Source organism: Nycticebus coucang, chromosome 7 (genome assembly GCF_027406575.1).
Source record: "Nycticebus coucang isolate mNycCou1 chromosome 7, mNycCou1.pri, whole genome shotgun sequence".
Taxonomy (NCBI): domain Eukaryota; kingdom Metazoa; phylum Chordata; class Mammalia; order Primates; family Lorisidae; genus Nycticebus; species Nycticebus coucang.
Genome location: NC_069786.1, coordinates 88,279,081 through 88,302,548, shown reverse-complemented (window position 1 = coordinate 88,302,548; position 23,468 = coordinate 88,279,081). Strand labels below are relative to the sequence as shown.

Below are 23,468 nucleotides of genomic sequence, written 5' to 3'. Positions count from 1 at the left end.
CAAAATAATTGGGCTCAAGCAATCCTCCCATCTTAGCCTCCCAGGAAGCTCAGACTATTCTCTTTACACTCTATTATTTTACATCATTACGCTGGAATCCAATCAGACTAGAGGCCGCCACCTGAGATTTACTGTGCCCCTACTCTGTAGGAGGCATCAGTCTGGGCACCAGTGGCATAGTACCAGGAAAGATCCCACTTAGCTCACACATCACACCCAACAAATTTTTAAAAACCACAATCTGACTAAACTTAGATACATCTGATTTCAGGTTCATGTTTGGACCATCTTCTGAATCTGCAATTTATGAGTAAAAAAGGACCAACATCTTGAAAAAGCATTTAAGCATTTCAACATTACCTCCCGTATATATTCCTCCTGCTCTTCTTTAAGAGTAAGTTCAATGAAGATTTGCTGCAGCTTCTCATTACAATAATTAATAATGAACTGCTCAAAGCTGTTGTCCTGCATGAAGAAAATGAAAAACGCCTTATAAATCATTTCACCAGCTCTCCCGTAACAATGACGCTCAGACATCTCAATCCATGAGAAATGCCACACACGGTCTTTCAGATTTAACTGTGGCCTAGCACACAGCTCCTAGGACAGACGCCTCCCCCCTGAAAGCACTTAGGGAAGGCGTTATGAGTAAGTGAGCAAGTGAAGGCCACACACATGATGCAGTATTTGAAGGATGGAGATTTTTAGTTGACAGAGAAACACCCCACACACAGTTAAAAAAAATTGCCCTGAAGGATCACCAAGTTTTCCATCTTCCAGTCTTAAGTGAAACTTTAGCACTCAAGAAAGTCCTTCTGGCCTGACCTCTTATCCTCCTCCAAACACCCCTGACAGGTCAGATCTCTCACTCTGACTCGTACACCCTGGCCCTTTTTACGAGACATTTCTATGAGCGTATGTGTATGTAAATGTAAATGTGTTGATTAGCTCCATACTCATCTGCCTCACTGGGCCATACACTCCTAAGGGCAAGGCAACCACACTCCCTTCCTGTGCCTCACAAGGCACCTCGCTCAGCACTTCACACCTAGCACCTCACACCTAGCACCTCACACAGCACCTCACACCTAGCACCTCACACAGACCTCATACCTAGCACCTCATACCTAGCACCTCACACCTAGCACCTCACACAGCACCTCACACAGACCTCATACCTAGCACCTCATACATAGCACCTCACACCTAGCACCTCACACAGCACCTCACACTTAGCACCTCACACAGCACCTCACACCTAGCACCTCACACAGACCTCATACCTAGCACCTCATACCTAGCACCTCACACCTAGCACCTCACACAGCACCCTTACACAGCACCTCACACCTAGCACCTCACACAGCACCTCACATAGCACCTCACACCTAGCACCTCATACGACACCTCACACAGCACCTCACACCTAGCACCTCACACAGCACCTCACACTTAGCACACCACACATAGCACACCACACATAGCACCTCACACCTAGCATCTCACACAGCACCTCACACCTAGCACCTCACACAGCACCTCACACCTAGCACCTCACACAGCACCTCATACCTAGCAAGTACTCAATGGGAGCTGGAGGAGTGAATGAATGAATGAAGTTTCTACCAAATAGAAACCTAAGAGAATTAAACCACTGAAATCATCTCCCTCGCTGAAAACAATCTCTCTCTTTTCAGAAGACCCAACACACTTGATCACTCTAATGTGTCACACAGTTTTTCCTTCAGATCAGAGTTGTATTTTATGAATCCTTTGATGGAAGCTCCACACCTAAATCACTTCTGAACCATCCACAGGGCTTAATGTATTGCTGTACATACTGAGGACACAAAACACATGTCTGTTGAGTGAACATATCTCACCAAGAACCACACTTCCCAAGAAGATGGCACTAAAACTTGCTATTTTCTCTTGTCTCTTGTCTTTGGCAAGTGGGAACAAGGGATAGTCTGTTTCTTCTCCTACTGAAGTAGCCATTCCTGGTCTAATGACCAGGAGTATAATTGAAGTTCACCACTCCTTCAGAGCAAGAGGCTTTCAAATCTCTCCATAAATGACAAAAGGGAAAATATGATAGAGCTTTTTGAAAGTTGATCTTTTAAAATCAACTTTGACCTTACCCTGGGAAAGTTTTTAAGTAATATTTATGATGCAACATCTGACCACATTTATTTACCCTAGGAGTCAGCTAAGGATTTCCAATCACCAGTGATGAACTCATCAGAGAAGTTTTCGGCACTAAACCGTAAGTGACACATGTGAATCTACTATCAATGTCTTAGCTTATTAATGCTAAATCTAGTCTTGGATAAAAGTTTGGTGGGTTTTTTTTCAATCCGGAAGGTTCTTACTAAACGGCAAACATTTATTTTCAATATTTTCAACAAATACAGTCTTAGACACAAAGGGTATTTATTCCTCAGTCCTCATTTTCACACAAACTTTTAAAAACCCTCTGCTCAGATCCTAATCCTCAGAGTTAACGATACGATTAGAAACTGGAGTCGGTCTGGCATAAAGGCCTTATTATTTCTATAATCAGAATAATGACATTTCATATATGAGAAAATCCAGAGTTTTGGTTTGGCAAAATGTGTACCTTATAGAACACAATGACCACAAATGAAAAACTTAGAAACAAAATTAAATTTTTAATGGCTTACGAGAGCAGATCTCTGGTTTGCTTCAGAAAACAAACTCATGGAGTAAATCTGTGCCCACGAGCTATTTCAACCCAATGATGCTAAATCATCACAGGGCAAATAATGAGGAATAGGAAAGGGCTGGCGGCCAGCACCCCAGCCACTCTGTGAGGCCATGAGCAGCTTGAAGTAGACTGCTAAAACAGGACTAGGAAACACACAAGCAGATTAGAAATCAGAGGCAAAGCTTCACGATCACAACACAACTTAAGGAATACGTCAGAGCTACATTAAGTTTGTCTCTAACTTTAAAAATGCCTTAATGCATTCTGGATTTCATACTCACACAGTTAATCAACAAACCGTTTACTGCAACACTCACACAGCCAGAGAAGCTGTTCACACAGGGGCATGCAACAGACCAGCACCGCACACAGTTCATACTTACTGCATTCTGGTGCAAAAGGGACAGATTACACAAAGTGCAGTCAGTTCTTAATTAGCAACAACCTTCTAAAAGTGAACACTTATTGATAGTTATTCATCGTCACAAATGACAGCTTTTAGCATCCAAGCCATGGTTTTGATAGGCGTGAAACTTTAGATTAAGACACATGTCCAGTCAATTCCAAAGACAGGACCACAATACCTACATGGTGTGGTGTATGAATTGTGGTTCTGCTAGGGGAGAGTGATTCAGGACAAAAATAGTTTGACTACAGTAATGATAAATCATATCACTTACCTAAAGCTTTAAAGCTTCGGAATCTAATGCATCTAATTCTAAATTATCAGGAAAAAGAAAATGTGTATAACATGTATCCAAGCCCAATATCTACCCCCAAAAAAAGGTAGAGCAGGCCAGATGGAACGTCTGTAATCCTAGCACTATGACAGGCCAAAGGGGAAGTATTGCCTGAGGCCAGATCTACAAGACCAGCCCGAGCAAGAGTAAGACTCTGTCTCTACAAAATAACAGAAAAATTAGCCAGGCATGGTGGCACACGCCTGCAGTCCCAGCTACTCAGGAGGCTGAGGCAGGAGGATCACTTGAACCCAGGAGTTTGAGGTTGTAGTGAGCCACTGCACTCGAGACACAGAGCAATACCCTGTTTCGAAAAATAAAATAAAATAAAAAGTCAGTGTTTGTTTGCAGATCACCAAACAGTGGAGAGTTCCAGCAAGATCCACAAGTACCTCCTTTTTCTGGCCCAGCGACCTAGTACTACCTGTTACCAGGCTGAGCCTCTCCTTCAAAAACAAACAAGGGACAAGGCCAAAGAACAAAAATGTGACTCTCCAACCTTATTCTGATGCTAAAAGTTAGCAGGGAAAAAAAGAAAAATCCCCCAAACAGAACAGCACAATCATCAATATCCAAATTAACTTACTTTCCACAGAAATCAGCATCTACTGAAAACTCATCTCCAAAACCTCCAAGACATGGAGTCAATTGGGTGGTAATTACTACTGAAGGCTAAAGACACATCTTTTGAGACCTAATTTTAAGTTGGTCCTTGTTCAAATTTGGAGGGAAATGGAACTTCACACGTGATTTAAAATAACAACTTCCAAAAATTTAAGGAACAAACGATAACCTGCAGAAAACCAAGGAAGACATGTCCAGCGTGCTGTTTCATTCGTACAGGTATTAAATGGATACTGGGTTTTCAACTTGGGTCCCCCTTCCCTTCATAAATTAGATAGATTACAAACCGTGACATTAGAATACACAGCCCAGAGCAACTTTGCATTTGGAGACTGTCTTTAGTTTGTGAAGCACTGTGTGAGAAGCCAGCAGCAGTCTCTGGGCTGGGCAGCTCTCCCACGTCAGTCTCGTGAATCAAAGTCTCCAAAGGAGGAAGTGGGCAGAAGCTTGTCCTCATGAATGACTCATCTCTCTCTCGGGTTTTCTACCCATGCTCCAAGCATGTAAGTTTTTTCTACTGTCTTACCCTCATGGATCCCTAAAGGCAGAGGGATAAAACTAAAATGTTTAGAAGCAAGTACATTCTCAGATATCTATTACACAATCTCCTTGAATGAAGCTCAGACGGCTTCAGAGAACACAAGTAAACAGCAAGATGCCTGATTCCACACTATTCTATTTCACACTGTACTTTGCCAAGTTTAGATTGGGATAGTGAGCACTTACTATGTTTAGAAGGATGTAATACACCAAAATTTTAAACTCTAGGGCTTCTTTCAAAGATTCTAGACTTCGAGTCCATCCTTTCAACATCAAAGAAACAGAAAATCATACTCCCCATAGAGTTTATAACTGGTTTATGCTCACAAGGATCAACCACAAACTGTTCCAAATGGAATGATTTTGAAAGATGGATCAAAAACATTTGTATATTCTCCTTAGCAACAGAGGAGGCTAATGATATTTTATACTTTTTAAGGAAGACAGTTTCAAAAATCATACATACTTTAAACGATAAATATTGAAAGGAAGATAATAAAGAGAGGGGGCAGCTCTGTCCTCTCTGTATTTGGGATGGTGAGATGGGAGGGAGGTGAATATTAAGTGTCACAAACAGCGAGGAGTTCAAACACAAAGACCACAACTTAGTTAACCAAAAGGTACTGTTAAATACATTAAAATGTTACAGTTCAGTACTTTCATTTAAAGTGAATTCTGGATATAACATATTGGACTGGGTTTCCAAATTTTACATACCATGCTGTCTCTTGCATAATAAATAAAACAGTACATTATAGGATTTTGAGCATAGTATCTCTGCTTTAGAGAAGTTGTGCTATGTTACTACTGTAAAATGTGCTGTGGGTCCTACTAAAAATTTATTTGGTGTAAAGCCTTTGGCAGCCCCTGATTATAACGCTTCCTGTAGAAAAATATAATACTCTTAACCACAGTCCATTTTTAAATATCACAACGTCAAGAAATAGGCTTCAAATCAACCACTGTATTTTTTAGAAAGTAAACTTTTAAAAAAGCCTCCAAATATATGAGAAAAAAATATTTAACATTAAATATTCTCCCTTTTAGTCATAAAATTGAATGACTGGTTAAAGTTTCAGGAAAATTATATTTAAATATATAACATTTTTCTTCCAGGTGTAAGTGCAAATATAGTAAATTTTAAGAAAAACAGTGTTATAGGGCTTAAATATTTTTTAAATAGGCTTTCATTTAAAAAGTTAGAGCAATAATAACGGGGGGTGTGTGTGTATTATGGATCACAGTAATGGCACCATTTTCATTTTTAAAACTACTTTAAATTGTTTCGTTTTTCTTCAGCTCTAAGTTCTTTAGCACACGAAAAACAAATCTGAAGCCCAGAAACTAGAACAGAAGGTGTTGACTATAATCTGAATTAAAAACAATTTAGAAAACAAATCCTAAGATCAATGTACTAGACTATATTGACTCTTGCCTAAAAGTTAGATTGTTTTATTTGAAGCGATTATTGCATCTAGCCTATCTTATTCTTATTATTCATGAGTCACTTTCATGAAGGCTCTTTAGGATACAATTAAAAATACCTGTCACTCTGCCTGTATGAAACTAGCTCAACTATATGAGAAGTGAACTAATGAGCCATCACTGCCTGCTTTGGTCTACAGAACAAAAAAGATTAATTAGGTATTCCTAGTAAACTACCTGCCAATTTTAATGCCTATCAGATAAGTACTTAGAGAAAGAGATGAAGCCATATAGATTGCTCAACTTACTTTTGAATTTAATATCTTCTTTTTTAAAGAATAGCATTTTTCTTTTATGAAGAGCCCAGGACTAGTTTTTAGAAGTCATAGACCATATTTTCAGTTACTACACATAAGAATGCCCAAATTTAATTGTACAGAATTAGAATATGTGAATTAAAACTTTCTTCCTTTGGAAAGCTAGATTTCTGTTCTACTAGGAGTTACAATTAGACTGGTTTTCCCTCTATGAATTTAATTCACATCACCTTATTTTTGGTATCAGTGTTCCACTCATCTGTTTTCCAAACTGCCATCAGATCACATGCGGCCAGCAAGGCAGAGCTTATTCACCCAGCTGGTACTGGAATGTTTTGCAGTCAAATCCATGTGTCATCACCCCATGGTTTAATGCATCAGTTTCCCTCTTCCGTTTAGAGACGGACTACAGGGAATGAAAGGCTTCCACCAGCTCAGCGAAAAAGTGTTTGCATGGAGACACTCAGTGGGGTCACGAGACACAATTAGACACATTAAAAAAAAGTTCCGGCCCTTTATGGTCCAGTTTTTAAAGTAATGTCCCGGGTATTCTAAAAGGCAGAACTCTTTAATCCTACAGCTAATTTTCACTGCGAAACAAAGAAAAAAAAAAGAACTTTATATTTTATCAGTTTATTTTCACTTGGGTGGAAAATATCATTTTTGCATTGATGTGGATCTGAATATTTTTCCACACCCTGATCCCTTGTACTTTAGCTTGCAGTACTTTTAAGTCCTTGATTAGCTTGGTGTCCTGATGTTCTATACAATGCACTTCCTGACATTTCCATGAACTCTTAACATTGCTGAGAATACAGGAAAATGTGGGCTTGCATCTGGAGTGTGTAGGTGAATAACTTATTAAGAGAAGGGACAAAAAGTTTGTAATCCTCTGTCAAGAAGCAAGTCAAAAGCACTCAGCCAAATCTCTATTCTGACTTCCCCCCAAGCAAAATGTATTTATACAATAAATAATAAACAAGGTATTAAAAATCAAAATGCTTGAAGATTAATCTGAGATTAAGAAAACGGAGAGAACAACCCATTATAATGAAAAAACAAATCTTAATTCTCTCAAGGAACCAGGGGAAAAAGAAAAACAAAGATTTATTGCATTGAGAAAGAAAATTAACTTTTAATGATGTTATGGCCATTCTAAAATTTGCTAAAGACATATAACTAACTAGATTTGCCCTCAGCTGAAAGTTTTGTTTAAAAAGAATAAAAATGTAACCTGTTTGGTTTTACATATATTATACATGCACAGGTAAGATTTCTATATAGGTGAACAGTAGGTGAACCTCGACGTTTTGTGCAAGGGCATTTCATGCCGAGGTCAACCACCATGAACACCACATGTTTGGAACTTGCAGCTCACTCCGGAGTTAACTCTCTACTAGAACAGTTGGTCTCAACTGTGACTGTACACTGGGATCACCCTGGAACTTTAAAAATACTGCTGCCAGGCGGTGCCTGTGGCTCAGTGAGTAGGGCACCGGCCCCATATGCCGAGGGTGGCGGGTTCAAACCCAGCCCCGGCCAAACTGCAACAAAAAAATAGCCGGGCGTTGTGGCGGGCGCCTGTAGTCCCAGCTGCTCAGGAGGCTGAGGCAGGAGAATTGCGTAAGCCCAAGAGTTAGAGGTTGCTGTGAGCCGTGTGACGCCACGGCACTCTACTGCGGGCCGTACAGTGAGACTCTGTCTCTACAAAAAAAAAAAAAAAATACTGCTGCCAGAGCCCCAGCCCCAGAGATTCTGATATGATTGATCTGTGTACAGTCTAGACCAATCGGAATTTTTAAGAGCTCCCCGGGTGATTCCAATGTGCAGCTAAGTAGAAACTATTAAAGTAGAGTCTTCCTCTGAAGAACGGGAGAAGAGTATTTAGAAATATACTGCATGCCAACATTTTCATAAAGTCTCTAGTGGTAACTGTGTTGAGAAAAATGATGATGTAACTTACAGAAGGAAGGCATGTTCAGCAAGACAGGCTTGGAGAAAAATCTGAATTAACTGTATGTAAAACATATTTCTGGATTGCTAAAGGGTATTTCACCCAGTGCTGAGTTTAAAGATATTTAATCCAGGACCATCCAACTTCTGTTCTGATGAGGTCTGTAGCAAACACACTTTTAAAAGTAATCTCATTTCCTGATTAGACCTTCCTACCCAACAGGATGTGTCCCAGGCGGCAACAGGCTCCCAGTCCTAGGACCAGAACTGTAAGCTCCACGCAGACAAGGAATATTTCTGTTTTTTACTGGAATCTAGTAAATAATAAATACTTGGGGAATGACTTAAATTGCTCATGAGGTATAACCTAGTTTCTTTTGAGTCTTCCCATGGCTAAGTAGATCTTAGGACTTCCTGGAAGAGGAAGCTAAGTGACTGTCCCAGCATGAATCCACTACCCTATTTTTTAAAGTTTCCACGTATTGTGACATGACATTAAGCACCTGCCTACTGGCTTAAGACCAGTAAATCTCTTTCCAGCAGAATTAAAATAAAATCAGTTTCTTTGATTTTAGAAATATCATTGAATTCTATTCTTTCTAGTGAAAAATCTCTGCTCACCATCTGTCCTACTCATGAAACCATTTAAATCTAGATAAGCAACCTGCCAGATAACGAATATTCTTCCCTGCCACCTATAAAGAAAGACTTCGACATTCTGTCCATCTAAAGACAGTGATCGGAGGTCTTGCTAGAAAGAAATTAATTTCAGCAGAGTGATTTCTGAGTATACTCGAGCAATTCTTCTAACTCACAAACCTCAAATTCTTCTCTTCTACCACGAGAGTGGCAGCTTGCCTTTGCAGATTCTGCTAAAGAGGCTGTAGTACAAGCAGACTTTGTGTTGAAGAGCTGTGCTCTGGGGGCAGCACAGGGGGCAGCTGCCAGCACACATGCTTCCATGTGGCAAGGCTCCCGATGCTGGCCGGAGTGTGGAGTGATGACAAGGGCAGAGAAACAGAGGGAGTCAGAGACTTATCATAATGCTTGCTTTTTTCTTTATGTACAGATATTGGGGAACTTTTTAGTTTAGGTAGAAATGTAAAGAAATAGTCTTGGTCTCACCCCTAGTAGGAAAGGAAAGCCATAAATGAAGACTTTAGGGGCCTCGGTTCTGAGCTACTATCTAGCCATGTAAATCTGGGGGAGTTAATTGACCTTCAGGGCCTCACTTTCTCATCTGTAAAACGGGAATAATAGTAACAGCTCCATTGTAAGATTATTCTGAAAATTAAATCAGACCATACACACACACTTACCACACTGGTTGCACACAGTCAGCCCTTGGCAGGTATTTACCACTAGCTACTAAATACGAAACATGATGGAGGGAGAAGGTAGTATCATAAAAATGACTGTTAGGAGAAAAAGAAATACTCTAGATAGGTCTGGCTTAGCTGAAGAGAACATTCCGATGCTTTCTCTGTAATTCTGTGACACTAATCTTCTGGAACACATAAATTCTTTGGGCGGTCATTCTGGGCAAGGGCTGTTTACTTAAAGAAATTTGCAAATCATGTGACTTGTGGGGGAGAGAAAGGAGGAGCCTGATCTACGTGTTATTTCCAGGAAGCAAACTAAAATACCATTCCTAAAAGCAAGAAGTGTTTTAGCTTTAGTCCTAAAACTGCTTTTAAATGTCAAAGTTAGCAAGAAGGGGAAAAGGAAATTGTAATGTAAGTGTACAACGTTTAAATATTTACTTTGCAACAAGGTAACAATCATTTTTAAAAATTCACTATGCACTTCAGCAGCAATTACTTCAAGTTCTATCATGAGATCACAGCTGGGGGAGACCTGGAAGAGACTCAACCAGTCTCCTAATCCAGCCTCTTTCTCCCTAAAGCTCACAGATGGCGTGACCAGCAAGGCAAGGCCAGGACCCACATCTGGCCATCGCCTTCCTGGCTTCTCCCATGGCACCAACCTGCCTCACTTTCCAAGCAACCTACAAATGAGAAAATGGCCACAGGCATAATCATGGAGCTCATGAGAAGCCTCACAGTGAGAATTCTCAATTTGCAATTTCAAAAGGACTAATATTTTTAAAAAATCTTTAAAATGCTGGCTTAGCACACAACACATGTGTGCACACGTGCACACACAACCAAATTCTGTTACATCTATATAAAGGCTTATTTGTAGATTCAAACTTACAGTTACTTATAATAGATGTCCATAAAATATAGGATTTAATTTCTATTAAGCTTCAATAAAAGGGCTAACAAGAAATTTTAAAAATCTTACCTCAAAAATTTCAAAGCCATAAATGTCCAAAACACCCATAACCTTCTTTCTCACTTTTGTTTGTGCCTTAAAAAAAAAAAAAAAAAGTTTCACATTAATGGGTTAATTTAGGCATTAAATACAACGCAACAAGCATCCATGGAACACAGACACGTTACAGGTTAACTGTATTTCTTAACTAGGAGAATAACTATAATTTACTTGGTTTTATTTTAAACCTATGAGATGGGCTGCTGGTATAGAATCTTTTAGAAATTTTAGTAATAGGTGTCTTATTCCAAGAAGGCATTAGTAGTGCTCATTTATTTAAAAAATAAAATCATTGAATCTCTCAAGAGGTAGGGCCTTTCAAAATCACCTAGTCCAATACCTTCATTTTAATGAAGAACTCACTAAAACCCTAGAGGGGTAAAGTGATTTTTTTTTCAGCTGAATGTGTACAACTAGTTTGCAGATGAGCCCAGACCAGGACTTGGGATGCTGATTCTCAGAATAACTCCACAAAGACTATAGGACTATTCACTAGTAAGAGATAACACACATAGCCAAGGGCGCCTCTAAGGAGTAGGGCGCCAGTCCCATATGCTGGAGGTGGCGGGTTCAAACCCAGCCCTAGTCAAAAACTGAAAGAAAAAAAAAAGAAAAAAAACACCACACATAGCCAAGCAAAATAAACATAATCTCTGACAAATTTCCATCTTAAACAAAGCAAATTCTTTTCAAGAAATAATCTTTATAGGTGACAATCAATTACCTGTTTAGAAAATTAAACTTTCTTCAACTTAATGTTTATACTGTGAACACCATTTATTACAACTGAATTCTTTGCTTACAGAGATGCAGTACCTTAATGCTTTCATTGATTCGATTTACCAACCATGAAAACAACCTGCTGTAGAGGTTTTTAGCCAGAGCGTCACGGGCATAATAAGCCTATTAAAAAGAAAAAGAAAAACTTAACACCTACAATTGCCACCACACTTAATTTCAAGAAAATAACCCAGATATATACTTTTAAGTATTTAAAACCCTTTTATTTCCATTTCTTATCAGAACCAGTTTTTATTATACACTGGATAAATAGCAAGCCTTTCACAGAATCAGGCAAACAGTTTATACACAGTTATACTTTTTCACATACCAGCAACTAATTCTAAATATTGCAAAAGCTTTCACCCTAAAGATATTCATCTCAATGTTACAGAACAGATTAAAAAAAATCAAATGCAGTTTAGAAGTTCAACAACAGAAGGTAGTAAAATAGATACTCACTGAAAGGAATGCTACATAGTCACAGAAGAACGGTGGCTATGAAAATTAGGTAATGAAATGGAAGTACGTACGTTATGTGAAAACTAAAAAACGTGTATACTTAGCATAATAACAACTACTTTTTTAAACTCTTACACATAGGAAAGGAAACTCAAAGGAAAGACCTTCAAACGGCTTTGACTGATGGAATTTACAATTTTTTTCTTCATTCAACCTTTTGAGAATTTAAAAAAAATCTTCCACAATGAGTTAACAAGTTGTAGAATGGAAACAAACCTATTTTACGTGTTTATTTATTTATCTATGTTTAAAGCTGTTCAGAGCTACCTGACAAAGAAGAGGCAGAAGACTTAAGTGTCTCCATGACTCTGAGCTTTGAATGCAAAGTCTGAAGGCCGTGATGTGTGGGCAGGAGAACTGAACAGCTGGCCCGTGCACTGTGAGCCCGAATGAAATGCTTGGTGCCAGCCCTTCTCAGGAGGCCTGCAGAGGAATGTCAGTACCTCAGAATGAAGGAACTGGCCTTGAGAAAGGAAAGGTCAAAGTTTTATTACTGTTTGTAACATGCTGGCCATATGTGTGATTTTGTTTTTATTTCAGATTAATCTGAGGGTGCAACGATTAGGTTCAATTGTTTGCATTTGTTAGGTAAAGTCCCTGTTGTAGCTGTGTCCCACACTCAGGAGGGCAGGCCATAGACCCTTACATTGTGCCCATTAGGTGGGAGCACCCTGATGCCCCTCCTGCCTCCCCTTCCCTCAGACTTGAGTTAAATTGAGTTTTTCTCTCATGTGGGTGTGTAATAGTTCATCTACTGGCTTCATGTTGGTTAGTATTGAGTACCTTGGTTACTTGGCTTTTCCATTCTTGTGATACTTTACTAAAAAGAATGTTCTCCAACTCTATCCAGGTTGATACAGAAGCTGCCCAGTCTCCATCTTCTTTGATGGCTGAATAGTTCTCCATGGTATACATATACCACAGTTTATTCACCTGTTCCTGGGGTGATGGGGATTTAGGTTGTTTCCACATTTTGGTGATTGTAAATGGAGCTGTGATAAACAGTCTAGTGCAAATGTCCTTATGATAAAAATGATTTTTTTTTTTGGATAGGTGCCTAGTTATGGGATATTGGGATCAAATGGGAAGTCCATTTTGAATTCTTTCAAGATTCTGCACACTTCTTTCCAAAGAGGCTGTATTAGTTTGCAACCCCACCAACAGTGTAAAATGTGTGTATTTTGCCGCTTACAAGTAGAAAGTCAGATGTTACTGTTAAAATAAACCAGTACTTTTTTACTTTATAAAGTATACAACTTGCCAGATCATGTAGGAATACCTTTTTCACATTTCTTTCTAAATGAATATAATAACTTTTGTAACACAGTCACTTCCCTAGCAACATACTGTGGCTGGAAAGAAAGCACCTTTTCCCTTCATCTGACACTTCTGTGCTAATCCCAAAATTTTCTCCTTAAATCTCAGGCATATACTCCAATCAGGCCTAGAAAATATACCTGGGAGTTAACAAAAACAAACAACAACAACAACAAAAAAAAACCTGGGAGGGAGTGACTCCATAGTATCCATGGTAGAAAATGCATATAAAATGCTAAAACAGAAAAAGGCCAAGTATAATTCAGATGCTGCACATCCTTTCCCCAATGCCCTTTCTTCTAGTTTTTACATTCTTTTTTTTTTGGTAGAGACAGGGTCTCACTTTATGGCCCTTGGCAGAGTGCCGTGGCCTCACACAGCTCACAGCAACCTCCAACTCCTGGGCTTAAGCGATTCTCTTGCCTCAGCCTCCCGAGTAGCTGGGACTACAGGCGCCCGCCACAACGCCCGGCTATAGTTTTTACATTCTTAACATAGGTAATTTAAGCAGTTAGGACAATGCCCAGCACAGAGTCTACAGGTGTACTGATTTATGAATTTTTTTTGTTTTGTTTTGTTTTCAGAGTCTTACTTTGTCCCCTCAAAGTGCCGTGGCATCACAGCTCAAACTAACCTCAAACTCTTGGGCTCAAGCAATTTTCTTACCTCAGCCTTCCAAGTAGCTGGGAATACAGGTGCCCACCACAACACCCAGCTATTTTCAGAGATGAGGTCTCACTCTGGCTCAGGCTGGTCTAGAACTTGTGAGCTCGGGCAGTCTATCCACCTCAGCCTTCCAGAGTGCTAGGATTACAGACCACTGCACCTGGCTTGATAATTATGAAGTTTTAAGTATCCTTTTCCTCTATTACTACCTCACAAGCCTATATAATTTCTCAGTCCTTTCCCTTCAATTCTTGTAAATTCAAGCTATCTCAGAACACCAAGTAACCCTAAAACACCATGTACTTGTAAATAAACCCTTTTAAATTTTAACGTCGCCCAGCTTTTTTAATTGAATGCTTTCTGCTTCCAACAAAGCACCATTTTAGTATACAACTGAACCAACAATAACAACTTATCCTGGTAAACCACTTTACATTTTTGGAAGTGAGTTCTGAGCCAATATTAATCTTCTTTGCTTCCTTTAAACAAATACTTATTACAAGGGATTTCAAACTTAAATGTTTTTAATGACTGAGTGATAAAAATGCACTGAAAGCAGTGGCTTTCTGGTGGTTAGAAGATTATTCCAGGTTAAAGATACTCAAACTCAAAATTTAAAAAGCAAACAAATAAACCAAAGGAAAAAACTGCTCTTTAGGCAAATAAAACACACCTTTGAAGCTTTATCTGACTCCGGGGGCTGCCAATTAGCCGCCTTTGACTTCTTGAGGCTAATTTCAGACAATCTAATCCCCACAACAGTACCCTATAAAGCGGTAAGGGCAGGAATGTTTATTCCCATTTAACAATCACTGATAAGGTGTGCAGAATTCAAGGATGACATCTGAAGTGCGCTGACTGACCATCTCCGTCTCCAAGCACACTGTGAAAAGACCAGGCATTGCTGCAGCTGCCTGAAGCCCACAGAGGAGAATCCTAGGTGGAATCTGCTTCAGAGATGGCAGGTATCAGAGGTGGCCCAGGACGGTACATACATGGCCCACCATGCACAGACATGTTGCCCACCTCCTGGAAGCTTAAGAAGAGCTGGGAAGATGAAACTAACACAAATGAAGCAATCAGAGGGCAGGTGCCAAACTTGGAAGAAAAGGGAGTTCAGAGAAGGGGACCTTGGGGAGCCTATTTGATCGAATAAGGCTCCATGGATGGGTTGTAGTTGGACAAGCATTTGGACAAGCTGAAGGAATGAACAATGACATAGGGGATGATGGGCAAGCAAAAGCAGAGGCACCAGGTAAAAGTTAAGTATGGCATTTAGAGAACTGGCAAGGCATCCCGGAGATATAAAGTCGGATTACAGAGGGCCTTGGAAGCCAAGGACAGAGTATGTAGAGAAGCTGAATAAGAAACTCCTGAGTTCCCATTACTAGTCCTATCTAGGGAAAGATCTAAATGCCTGGGGAAAATGAGGCATGGGGCAATAAAAATGATACTGGGGCCCAAGAATGAAAGCTATGAGGAGAAGCTACTATAAATCACTTCTCTCAGGAATCAAATCCTACCGGGCAACAAGGTAGGGAGAACCAGATACTCTGATCACTGCATTCAAAACAAAACGAAACAAAACAAACCTTGACTAAGGAGCTGAATAATTAAGCATCACATGCCACATTCTTTTATTCCAAAGGTTAAAAAAATATGGAAAAGTTTTACCTTTGGATGTAAGGTGACTACAACAAGCTTCGAGGCACCCGGGCCTGGTTTCCACAAAGGATGATGAAGAAAGCAAGGGTAAAACATAATTTTAAAGAGGCTCTCTCTCTATATTTCTATAGGGCCTTCAAAAACAATGGAAGTTTTTCACAGCATTACTACATACTTAGCGACTCCCATTCTGGCTATTGGCAACGTCCAAACTTGTGGTTCTTAAAATGTGATCCTAGACCAAGAACAGCAGCAATGTCATCTTGAAATTTATTAGAAATACAAATTCTTCAGTCCCACCCTGGACCCACCGAATCAAACACACTGAAGGGGTAGTCTGCAAGCTGTGTAACACAGCAGTCCTGCAGGTGACCGATGTGCCCCTGACTCGAGACTTGACCTCTCTGGAACCCTGCCTTGAACTCTTTTCACTTATCCAAAGCTGTAGCCAAGCTTGATCAATCCTTGTCCTGACATGTGCTCCAAACCTGGCTTTTCTCACCGTTTTCCTTCTGACATGCTCTTCCACCCACTCCTTATACATGTAGACCCTTCAATCTTCTCCATGGGGTCTTCCCTAATCCCTTATTTCCGTACCAGTGGTCTCCGAGGGGGCTTGTGCTGTACGTGCTCCCAGCAACATTGTCTCGACTGAGTCAGTCACTCACCATCTGACTCTGAGTGAGCAAGGCTGACTTGTACAGAGTGACCACAGAGGCAGGCACTAGAGGAAGGACAGATACTGACTGCAGCTCAGAGAGGATCGCTGCAAACCAAATTTCCAGAAAATTACAGTACTTGCCACAGCCAAAATAACTCACTAAAATAGGAAAGGAATGTTGAAAGAAAACTAAGGACATGCAGGCTTCCTCGGATTAACAGGAAAGACAAGTTCAGAGCAACAGAGAAGAGCACCCTAATGCCTTACAGAGGCTGAAGGAGGATGAGACAAAAGAATACAGTTGGGTGGATAAAGGAGACCAGAGTGGGAAAAGTCCTAAATTAGTCGATTTATTCTAGCCCAAAACCAGCACTGACTGGAGGGAAAATGTCTAAGCCATAGAATAAAGGGTTTACACTGAAAGGGGCTCCAGAAGCTGCCCAGGTGTGCATCCATCCAACCATTTAACTTGAAACAAAAGGGACAAGAACTTGTGTCTTACAAAGACTGCACTGGCCTCAGAACAGAAGTTAGAGGGGCAACAGCACGGAAGGCAGGGAGGCCAATTGGAGAAAGTTTCCAGATGGACACCAAGAGTGACTGTACATGAAAAGTGATTTTTAAGGCTTAGGTTGTTCTTTCTAAATCACAATCAAACTGAACAGTCACAAAACTGGCTTCTCCCAATCAGTAAATGGCAACTCCATGTTTCCAGTTGCTTAGGCCAACAGCCTTGAATCAGCCTTCACTCTTCTTCCTCTTACACCCCATGCCAAGCCTGCAGTGAATCCTGTGTCCTCTACCTTCAAATAATACTCAGAATGTGAGTGCTTCTTACTAACTAGGCTGGGACACCTGGTTCAAGCCATCATCATGTCTGGGTTAGTACACGTCTCCTAGAAGGTCCCCCACATTCGCCCTCCCCTCTCCTCCTCTCTGCTCTCCAGACTGCGGCCAGAGCAGCCCTTTGAAATACACGATAGGCTCGCTACTCTTCTGCTCAAAACCCAGAGTGGGCTCCAGTGGGTTCCCCACCTCACTCTGCCCTCCTTCCCTGCACCTATGGATGTCCTTTACTCTGCTCCACTTTTCCTCTTTGTCCGCTGCACTTATCACCTACTAGCATGCTGTATGTTTCTTTATTGTCTAGCTGCCCCTGCCAAAATTTTAAGCACCATGACAAGCAAGGATCCCTATCTGTTTAGTTTACCACAATGTACACAATGCCTAAAATAAGGCCTGCGATATAGCATGAAAGATGAGGTAACAGCCTGCAAAGTAAAATTCTTATTTATACTTATCTAAAAATATCATAGACTTTAAAACATAAACACCTTCTTCTATACATTATGTTTCACGCACCTGAGCCACATTCAGTGTAGTTGAAACTTTCTCTTGCTTGGCCTCCACTGTTCGGAAGCTGAATGCCCGTTCTAGAACTGACTGATCAATGCCAGTCAGCTCACAAATTTCTTTTAACTCTGTAAGAAAAAGGATGGACACAAAGCATGACTGTATATGAAAAGTCATTTTCTAAATCACAAACTGAACAGTATAAAATGTATAAATCAAAAAACTTAGAACTTAGCCTCAATTGTATTTCTGGTCAGTTTCACTAGAAAAGTTTTTCAAACCAATGCAAAGCAAAACTTTCACTTCTAAATTAAAAACTGGGCAGACATTCAAAGCAAGTTTCCTAAACAAAATTGGTTCTCTGCTGACTTACCATTTTTATCTTTGATTTTGCTTTCATCTAAACCATTCACTCGAGATTCAGGCTTGAACTCAATGTTCCCCAGTTTCAACACGGCTGCCACTACCTCCAAGACAGATTCAGCTTCGTGATCCAGAAAGCCCACAATCTGCATGGCATTCTGGGAGAAAAAGAAAACACCTGTTTTCTTTTCACAGTTCTTTTTATTTATTTATTTTTATGAATCATATTATAGATTTATTTCTGGGAGGAAAAATAATTCCTTAGAAGATAAAGCTGTGTCTAGGCCAGTGGCTTCAAACCATGGTTTAGGGAGCCCTATGGGGTACCTGTCATGCTGTGGCAGAGGAAGAGGAGGCTGCAGAGCCCTGGGTCCCCTTTCCTACTTCAGCCATGGCAGCTGGCCTCATATGTCTTTTTACACTGGGGTTCTGCTACTAGAAACAAAACCAAACAAAAAGCTTTCACAACCCCCTACAAAGAAAGCCTCCTCACTTATTTTACATATCTGAAAAATTGTGGTTTGCAAAGGGGAAGTACCTAGCCCAAGACACTGTGGGTAACAGGAGGCATTCATCCACACACTTCTACAGAGTGCCAACTCTGTGCCAGGCAAAGTGGTTATACAACTGATCTTGGACCTCAAGTCTTAAACAAAATCATGTCCAGGAAATCAACAGGTTATTGCTTCCATATGAGGATGTTTATGCAGTTTTTAAAAGCAACATACTCTGAGATACTCTTTCTTTGAGAACAGCTGGCTTTTTTTTTTTTTTTAAGGGACTAGGCTACATAGCTATGGGAGTAATGCACGATTTTTCTGTTTTGGAAAATTCAAACACATACAAAAGTAGAGAGAGCAGCAAAAGAACCCTCACATCCTTTCTACTCACCCTCAAATGATTAACTGATACCAATCTTGTTTTATCTATAATCTAACCTTCTCCTCCCCATCGCAGCTGTCTCGTTTGGAAGTAAATCCCAGTTACCACATCATATCATAAGAGAAGTCACAAAGACTGAAGGCAGACTACCGTACTGTTTAAAATCATTTCCTTTCTAATGAACGTGGAATACTAAGCTCTCTGGTTTATATATGAATTTTCTAAAACTATAATAAAAACAAGAATTTCTGTCTTAAAAACATTTTGATTTAACATGATCCAAGGGTAGTTTTCACACTTGGAAATTAATCTGGCTGTAAAAAACATTTGGAATTTAAACACAACATTAAGAGAGACCTTTCTTACAATATTATCTAGGATATCTAGGATAATATTGTAAGAAAGCTCCTTTTGATAGAGGGTAAAACTGCCTGCTCTAATAAAAGCATAGCCTTCCCAGTCTTGTTTGCTTTTTGAGCTAGTAAAAAAAAAAAGAAATCAAACTAATGAAAATATAATAAATTCTTGTGTAATTCTAAAACCTTAGGGGACGTGAAGTTATACTCTGAAGACAACTCAGAATTGTGACTAGTTCCCACTAAGCAATACAAGGGCAACCGATTCAAAGCTTAACGAAAGCATTTTATCTATCTTACTTACCCTAACGGTTCTGAAATTTGCAGCATCATCCACTCCATTGACTTTAGCTGAGTCCAGACTCAGGTAGTTATATCTGCTGAAATCCCGCTCGAGTTTAAGTTTATCTATTGAATCATAAACACAAAGTGATAAGTCACTTCAATAAATCTAAATCTTTAATCCGCCTTTCTTCTAGATGTCTCATGCATTCAGATAAAATGACTTTCGTATTAAGTACTGAATCTGAAGAACAAAAATTGATGCACAAATATCAGTAATAGCATTGTCTTAAAATCACTTTTATCATCGTACATTGTTTCAAACTCCGCTTTTTAGGCCTTTTGACCCTTCTTCTTCCATAAGTCCTTTGCCGTATGTTTAGAATATAAAATACCTTCCACGTCCTATTTCATTATAACATATGATCTCTGCCTAGTGATTCCTTCACCACTGGGTATTTGGGTTCTAGTTTATAATAATTAGAGAACAGTGATAAATGTCTTTATACAAATGGGTTTTTTGATTCATTTGAATTATTTTGTTAGGATATATTCCAAAAAGTGGTGTGACTAGGTGATAGGGCCCGATCACTCTGCTACTCTTATTTTGGATTGCCCATTAGTCCCACAGGGAGAAGTCCTCACTTTGAAGGAACACTCACACCACTATGTAGATCAGTGACAACTCTGCTAACTTTATCCTTTTTAATAACTTTTGGTAATATACAGGATAGCCATAAAGTTTGCGTGCAATTTTAAATATACTTTAGGGCGACACTGTACGTATGATAGGTACTTTGGCGCTGTCTGAATTGCATTTGTCCATTATTAGTGAGTATGGATTTTCCTGAGCGTCGCTGCCTTTCCAGAGCTCTTCTTGTTTGAACTACTTGTTCTCTCCCTTTCATCCGTTGGATATTGGCTATCGACCACTCCCCTTGTGGACCAAAGGTCAGATTTTTCTCTCTCGTGTCAGCTGCCAATGTCTTCCCCACTATTTTTAAAAACTCATCAAGCAATTTGTTTTGATACAACTGTACTCATTTTCTTCTCCCTGATAGCCTTCTCTCCCCACCTGGATTATACTCTTCCACTTTATTTTTAAATTTATGATTAGGACCTCTACTAATATTTAGCTCTCCCAACCCATCTGAGCCGCAAGGCACAGTATCTGCTAATGTACAGGGATGTGAAACAAACGCTCGGGTGGGCTAGAAGCAGATTCATCATGCTCCTCACTCCAACCAGTCACAGAGCCACTGTAGAAGGAAGGGGCAAAGCCCATGGACTACACTGTGAAGAGAATGCACTGGAAAATACTGTGATGCTGAAAATCAAAACACAGAAATGGGGACTTACTGAGGAGCTCTTCAGAGGCCCCAGACAGCAGCTGATAGAACACATGGAAATTTCTTTCACCTCTTGGCTGCTTAACAACTCGAGATTTCTCTAGAAGATCTAAAGAGAAGAAGAATTAAATCAAGTATGGTATTTGTTTTGCTTTCAAATCTTCCAGGCTTTTTTTCCTTTCCTTTTGCATTTTCTATTCTGCATTAATAAAATATAATAATAAAAGAAGCTACATTTTCAGTTTTACTTCCAGAAAGAAGCACAACTCTAACAAAAAATCAAAGCTTTTGATTCTTTTTTTTTTTTTTTTTTTGAGACAGAGCCTCAAGCTCTGGGTAGAGTGCCATGGCATCACAGCTCACAGCAACCTCCAATTCCTGGGCTCCAGCAATTTTCCTGCCTCCACCTCCCAAGTAGGTGGGACTAAGGGGCCCGCCACAATGCCCGGTTATTTTTTGGTTGCAGCCATCATTGTTGCTTAGTGGGCCCAAGCTGGATTCAAACACGCCAGCTCAGGTGTATGTAGCTGGTGCCTTAGCCACTTGAGCCACAGGCACCAAGCCCGCAAGCTAGGTTCTTTTAAAACTATGAATATATAAAATAAGTTACATTCAACATACTGATTAAAGATAATGCAGTTGGGGGGGGGGGTTTCAGACAGAGTCTGACTCTGTCACTATAGCTCACTGCAGACTCCTGGGCTCAAGTGATCCTCCTGCCTCAGCCTCCCAGGTAGCTGGGACTATAGACATACACTAGGTAATACTTCTTATTTTTTGTGGAGATGGGGTCTCAGTCTTGCTTACCCTGATATAGTTTCTATACTAATGTTCTTTTGGGGTTTTATGATAACAAATTTTTTAAAATGTAACATTGCAAATTTAAGCAATGAAATACAACCATTCCATTATAAATCCACTTTATAAAGATAAAAAGTTAACATGTACAAAGTGCTTTATAGACATTATCTCACTGAATCTTCCCAACCATTTTATAAGGTATCACTGACAGCTTAAAACACTGACAGTCCAAAAGTGTAAGTAACTTGGTAGCTCGTGGAACAAGGATTTGAAATCAGGCCATCTGCTCCAAGTGAAGATCCCAAGTAAAGGAGATTTCCAGATATGTTGGAAGTCTCAGAGAATGAAAGATAGTTCTCATTTAATAGAATTTGTTGTTATTTGTAGGCTATTTTCTCTGACTCCAGATCATTTTTCATCCCATACATTTGAGTTCTTAGCAAATGAAAGAAGGAAGGCAGGAAAGGAAAGGTAGGAGGGAGGGAGGGCATCACTGTAGCAGCAGAGGCAGCTCCTGAGTTAAAACGTCTGATTTATGTATAACTTGCGCTTACAAATGGAGGCTATTACACGTAATAGGTTAACCGTACCTGTTCCAACTTACATACAAATTCAACTTAAGATCAAACTACAGAACCTATCTTGTTCATAACCTGGAGACTGTCTGTCTGCAGCAGACGGCAAAGTGCAATGGACAAGGATATTCCTGCCCGGAGTCCTGCTTATCACTGGCCTGTAATCCAAAGACTGCAGGCAAAGGCCAACTTCAGCTACAAAATTCCAAATCAGTAATGCCATTATTGAGCATAATAATTAATTCAAGAGGATGCATACATCTGATTCCTAATCAGGTTGAAATCCACAACACCCTAAAAATGGTGAGTAAGGAAAAGAACGATGTCCAGCCTCTCTAGGAATGATCACTGAATTTTTTCTTTTTTTTTTTTTTGCAGTTTTTGGCTGGGGCTGGGTTTGAACCCACCACCTCCGGTATAATGGGGCCGGCGCCCTACTCCTTTGAGCCATAGGTGCCCCCCTGATCACTGAATATTTACATTTGTATTTCCGGAATCTACACCAGTATTTGTGGAGGAACCTAGACAGAGTTAAAGAACATGTATTTGACGAATGAGAAGCCCTGGGCTGTTCCAAACACGTAAGATCGTTTGTAAAAATGAAGAGACAGATTGCAAAAAAACATACAATTAAGCCAACTAAAAAGAAACCCAAATATGCAAATACAAAAATTATTAGGAACAAGATGCTGCAAATTTTTCATTTTCCTCTCCAACTATATACAACTTGGAAGACAGCTCAAGTCCTCAAATCATAGATGGAGAATAATGAAGACTTCACATTTAGAAAAAAGAAAGAAAGAAAATAAAAAGTGAAAAGTGTAAGTGAGCTATAACTTAGGGTAAAAGCGGGTTGTGTAATATTCATTTTCTCTAAAGAACTGCAGGTCTCTTTCAGCTAAAAAGCAAACATTGGCAGGCAGAGCAGAAGACACTAAAGAGGTGACGGCGGGAATGCAGAATGATTTTACCTGTCCTATGACTGAGCTTCTCGGAGATCCTAAGCACTACAACAGCCTTGTAAGAAAAATCTCACAGGGCAGGCAGATCCTTCATGGAGGAGCTAATCCTTATAGGAAATTCCTCCAGTCTACAAGAAAGTTACTCGGCCACATAAAAAAATATAAACAAATGCCATGGCTTACTTCTTCTATTAACTCACAAATTGCTTCCATCAACTCACTTACTGCTCACCCGCTATGTGCTAGGAACTCTTTGGGAACAAACCCAGC

The 23,468-nt window shown here is 39.9% G+C and overlaps 1 protein-coding gene across 5 annotated transcripts in view; it reads right to left on the bottom strand.

Moving 5' to 3' along the window:
• Positions 1-23,468, bottom strand: part of MYO1B (myosin IB) — a 194,336-nt gene that overhangs the window by 43,891 nt on the left and 126,977 nt on the right. For all 5 annotated transcript variants that reach the window (XM_053596276.1, XM_053596277.1, XM_053596279.1 and 2 more), the window contains exons 8-14: positions 20,871-20,969; positions 19,534-19,637; positions 18,002-18,149; positions 17,638-17,756; positions 11,481-11,567; positions 10,635-10,700; positions 361-465 (exon numbers count right to left, since the gene is read on the bottom strand). In XM_053596276.1, coding sequence (XP_053452251.1) covers positions 361-465; positions 10,635-10,700; positions 11,481-11,567; positions 17,638-17,756; positions 18,002-18,149; positions 19,534-19,637; positions 20,871-20,969 — 728 coding nt within the window. The remainder of the gene's footprint in view (positions 1-360; positions 466-10,634; positions 10,701-11,480; positions 11,568-17,637; positions 17,757-18,001; positions 18,150-19,533; positions 19,638-20,870; positions 20,970-23,468) is intronic.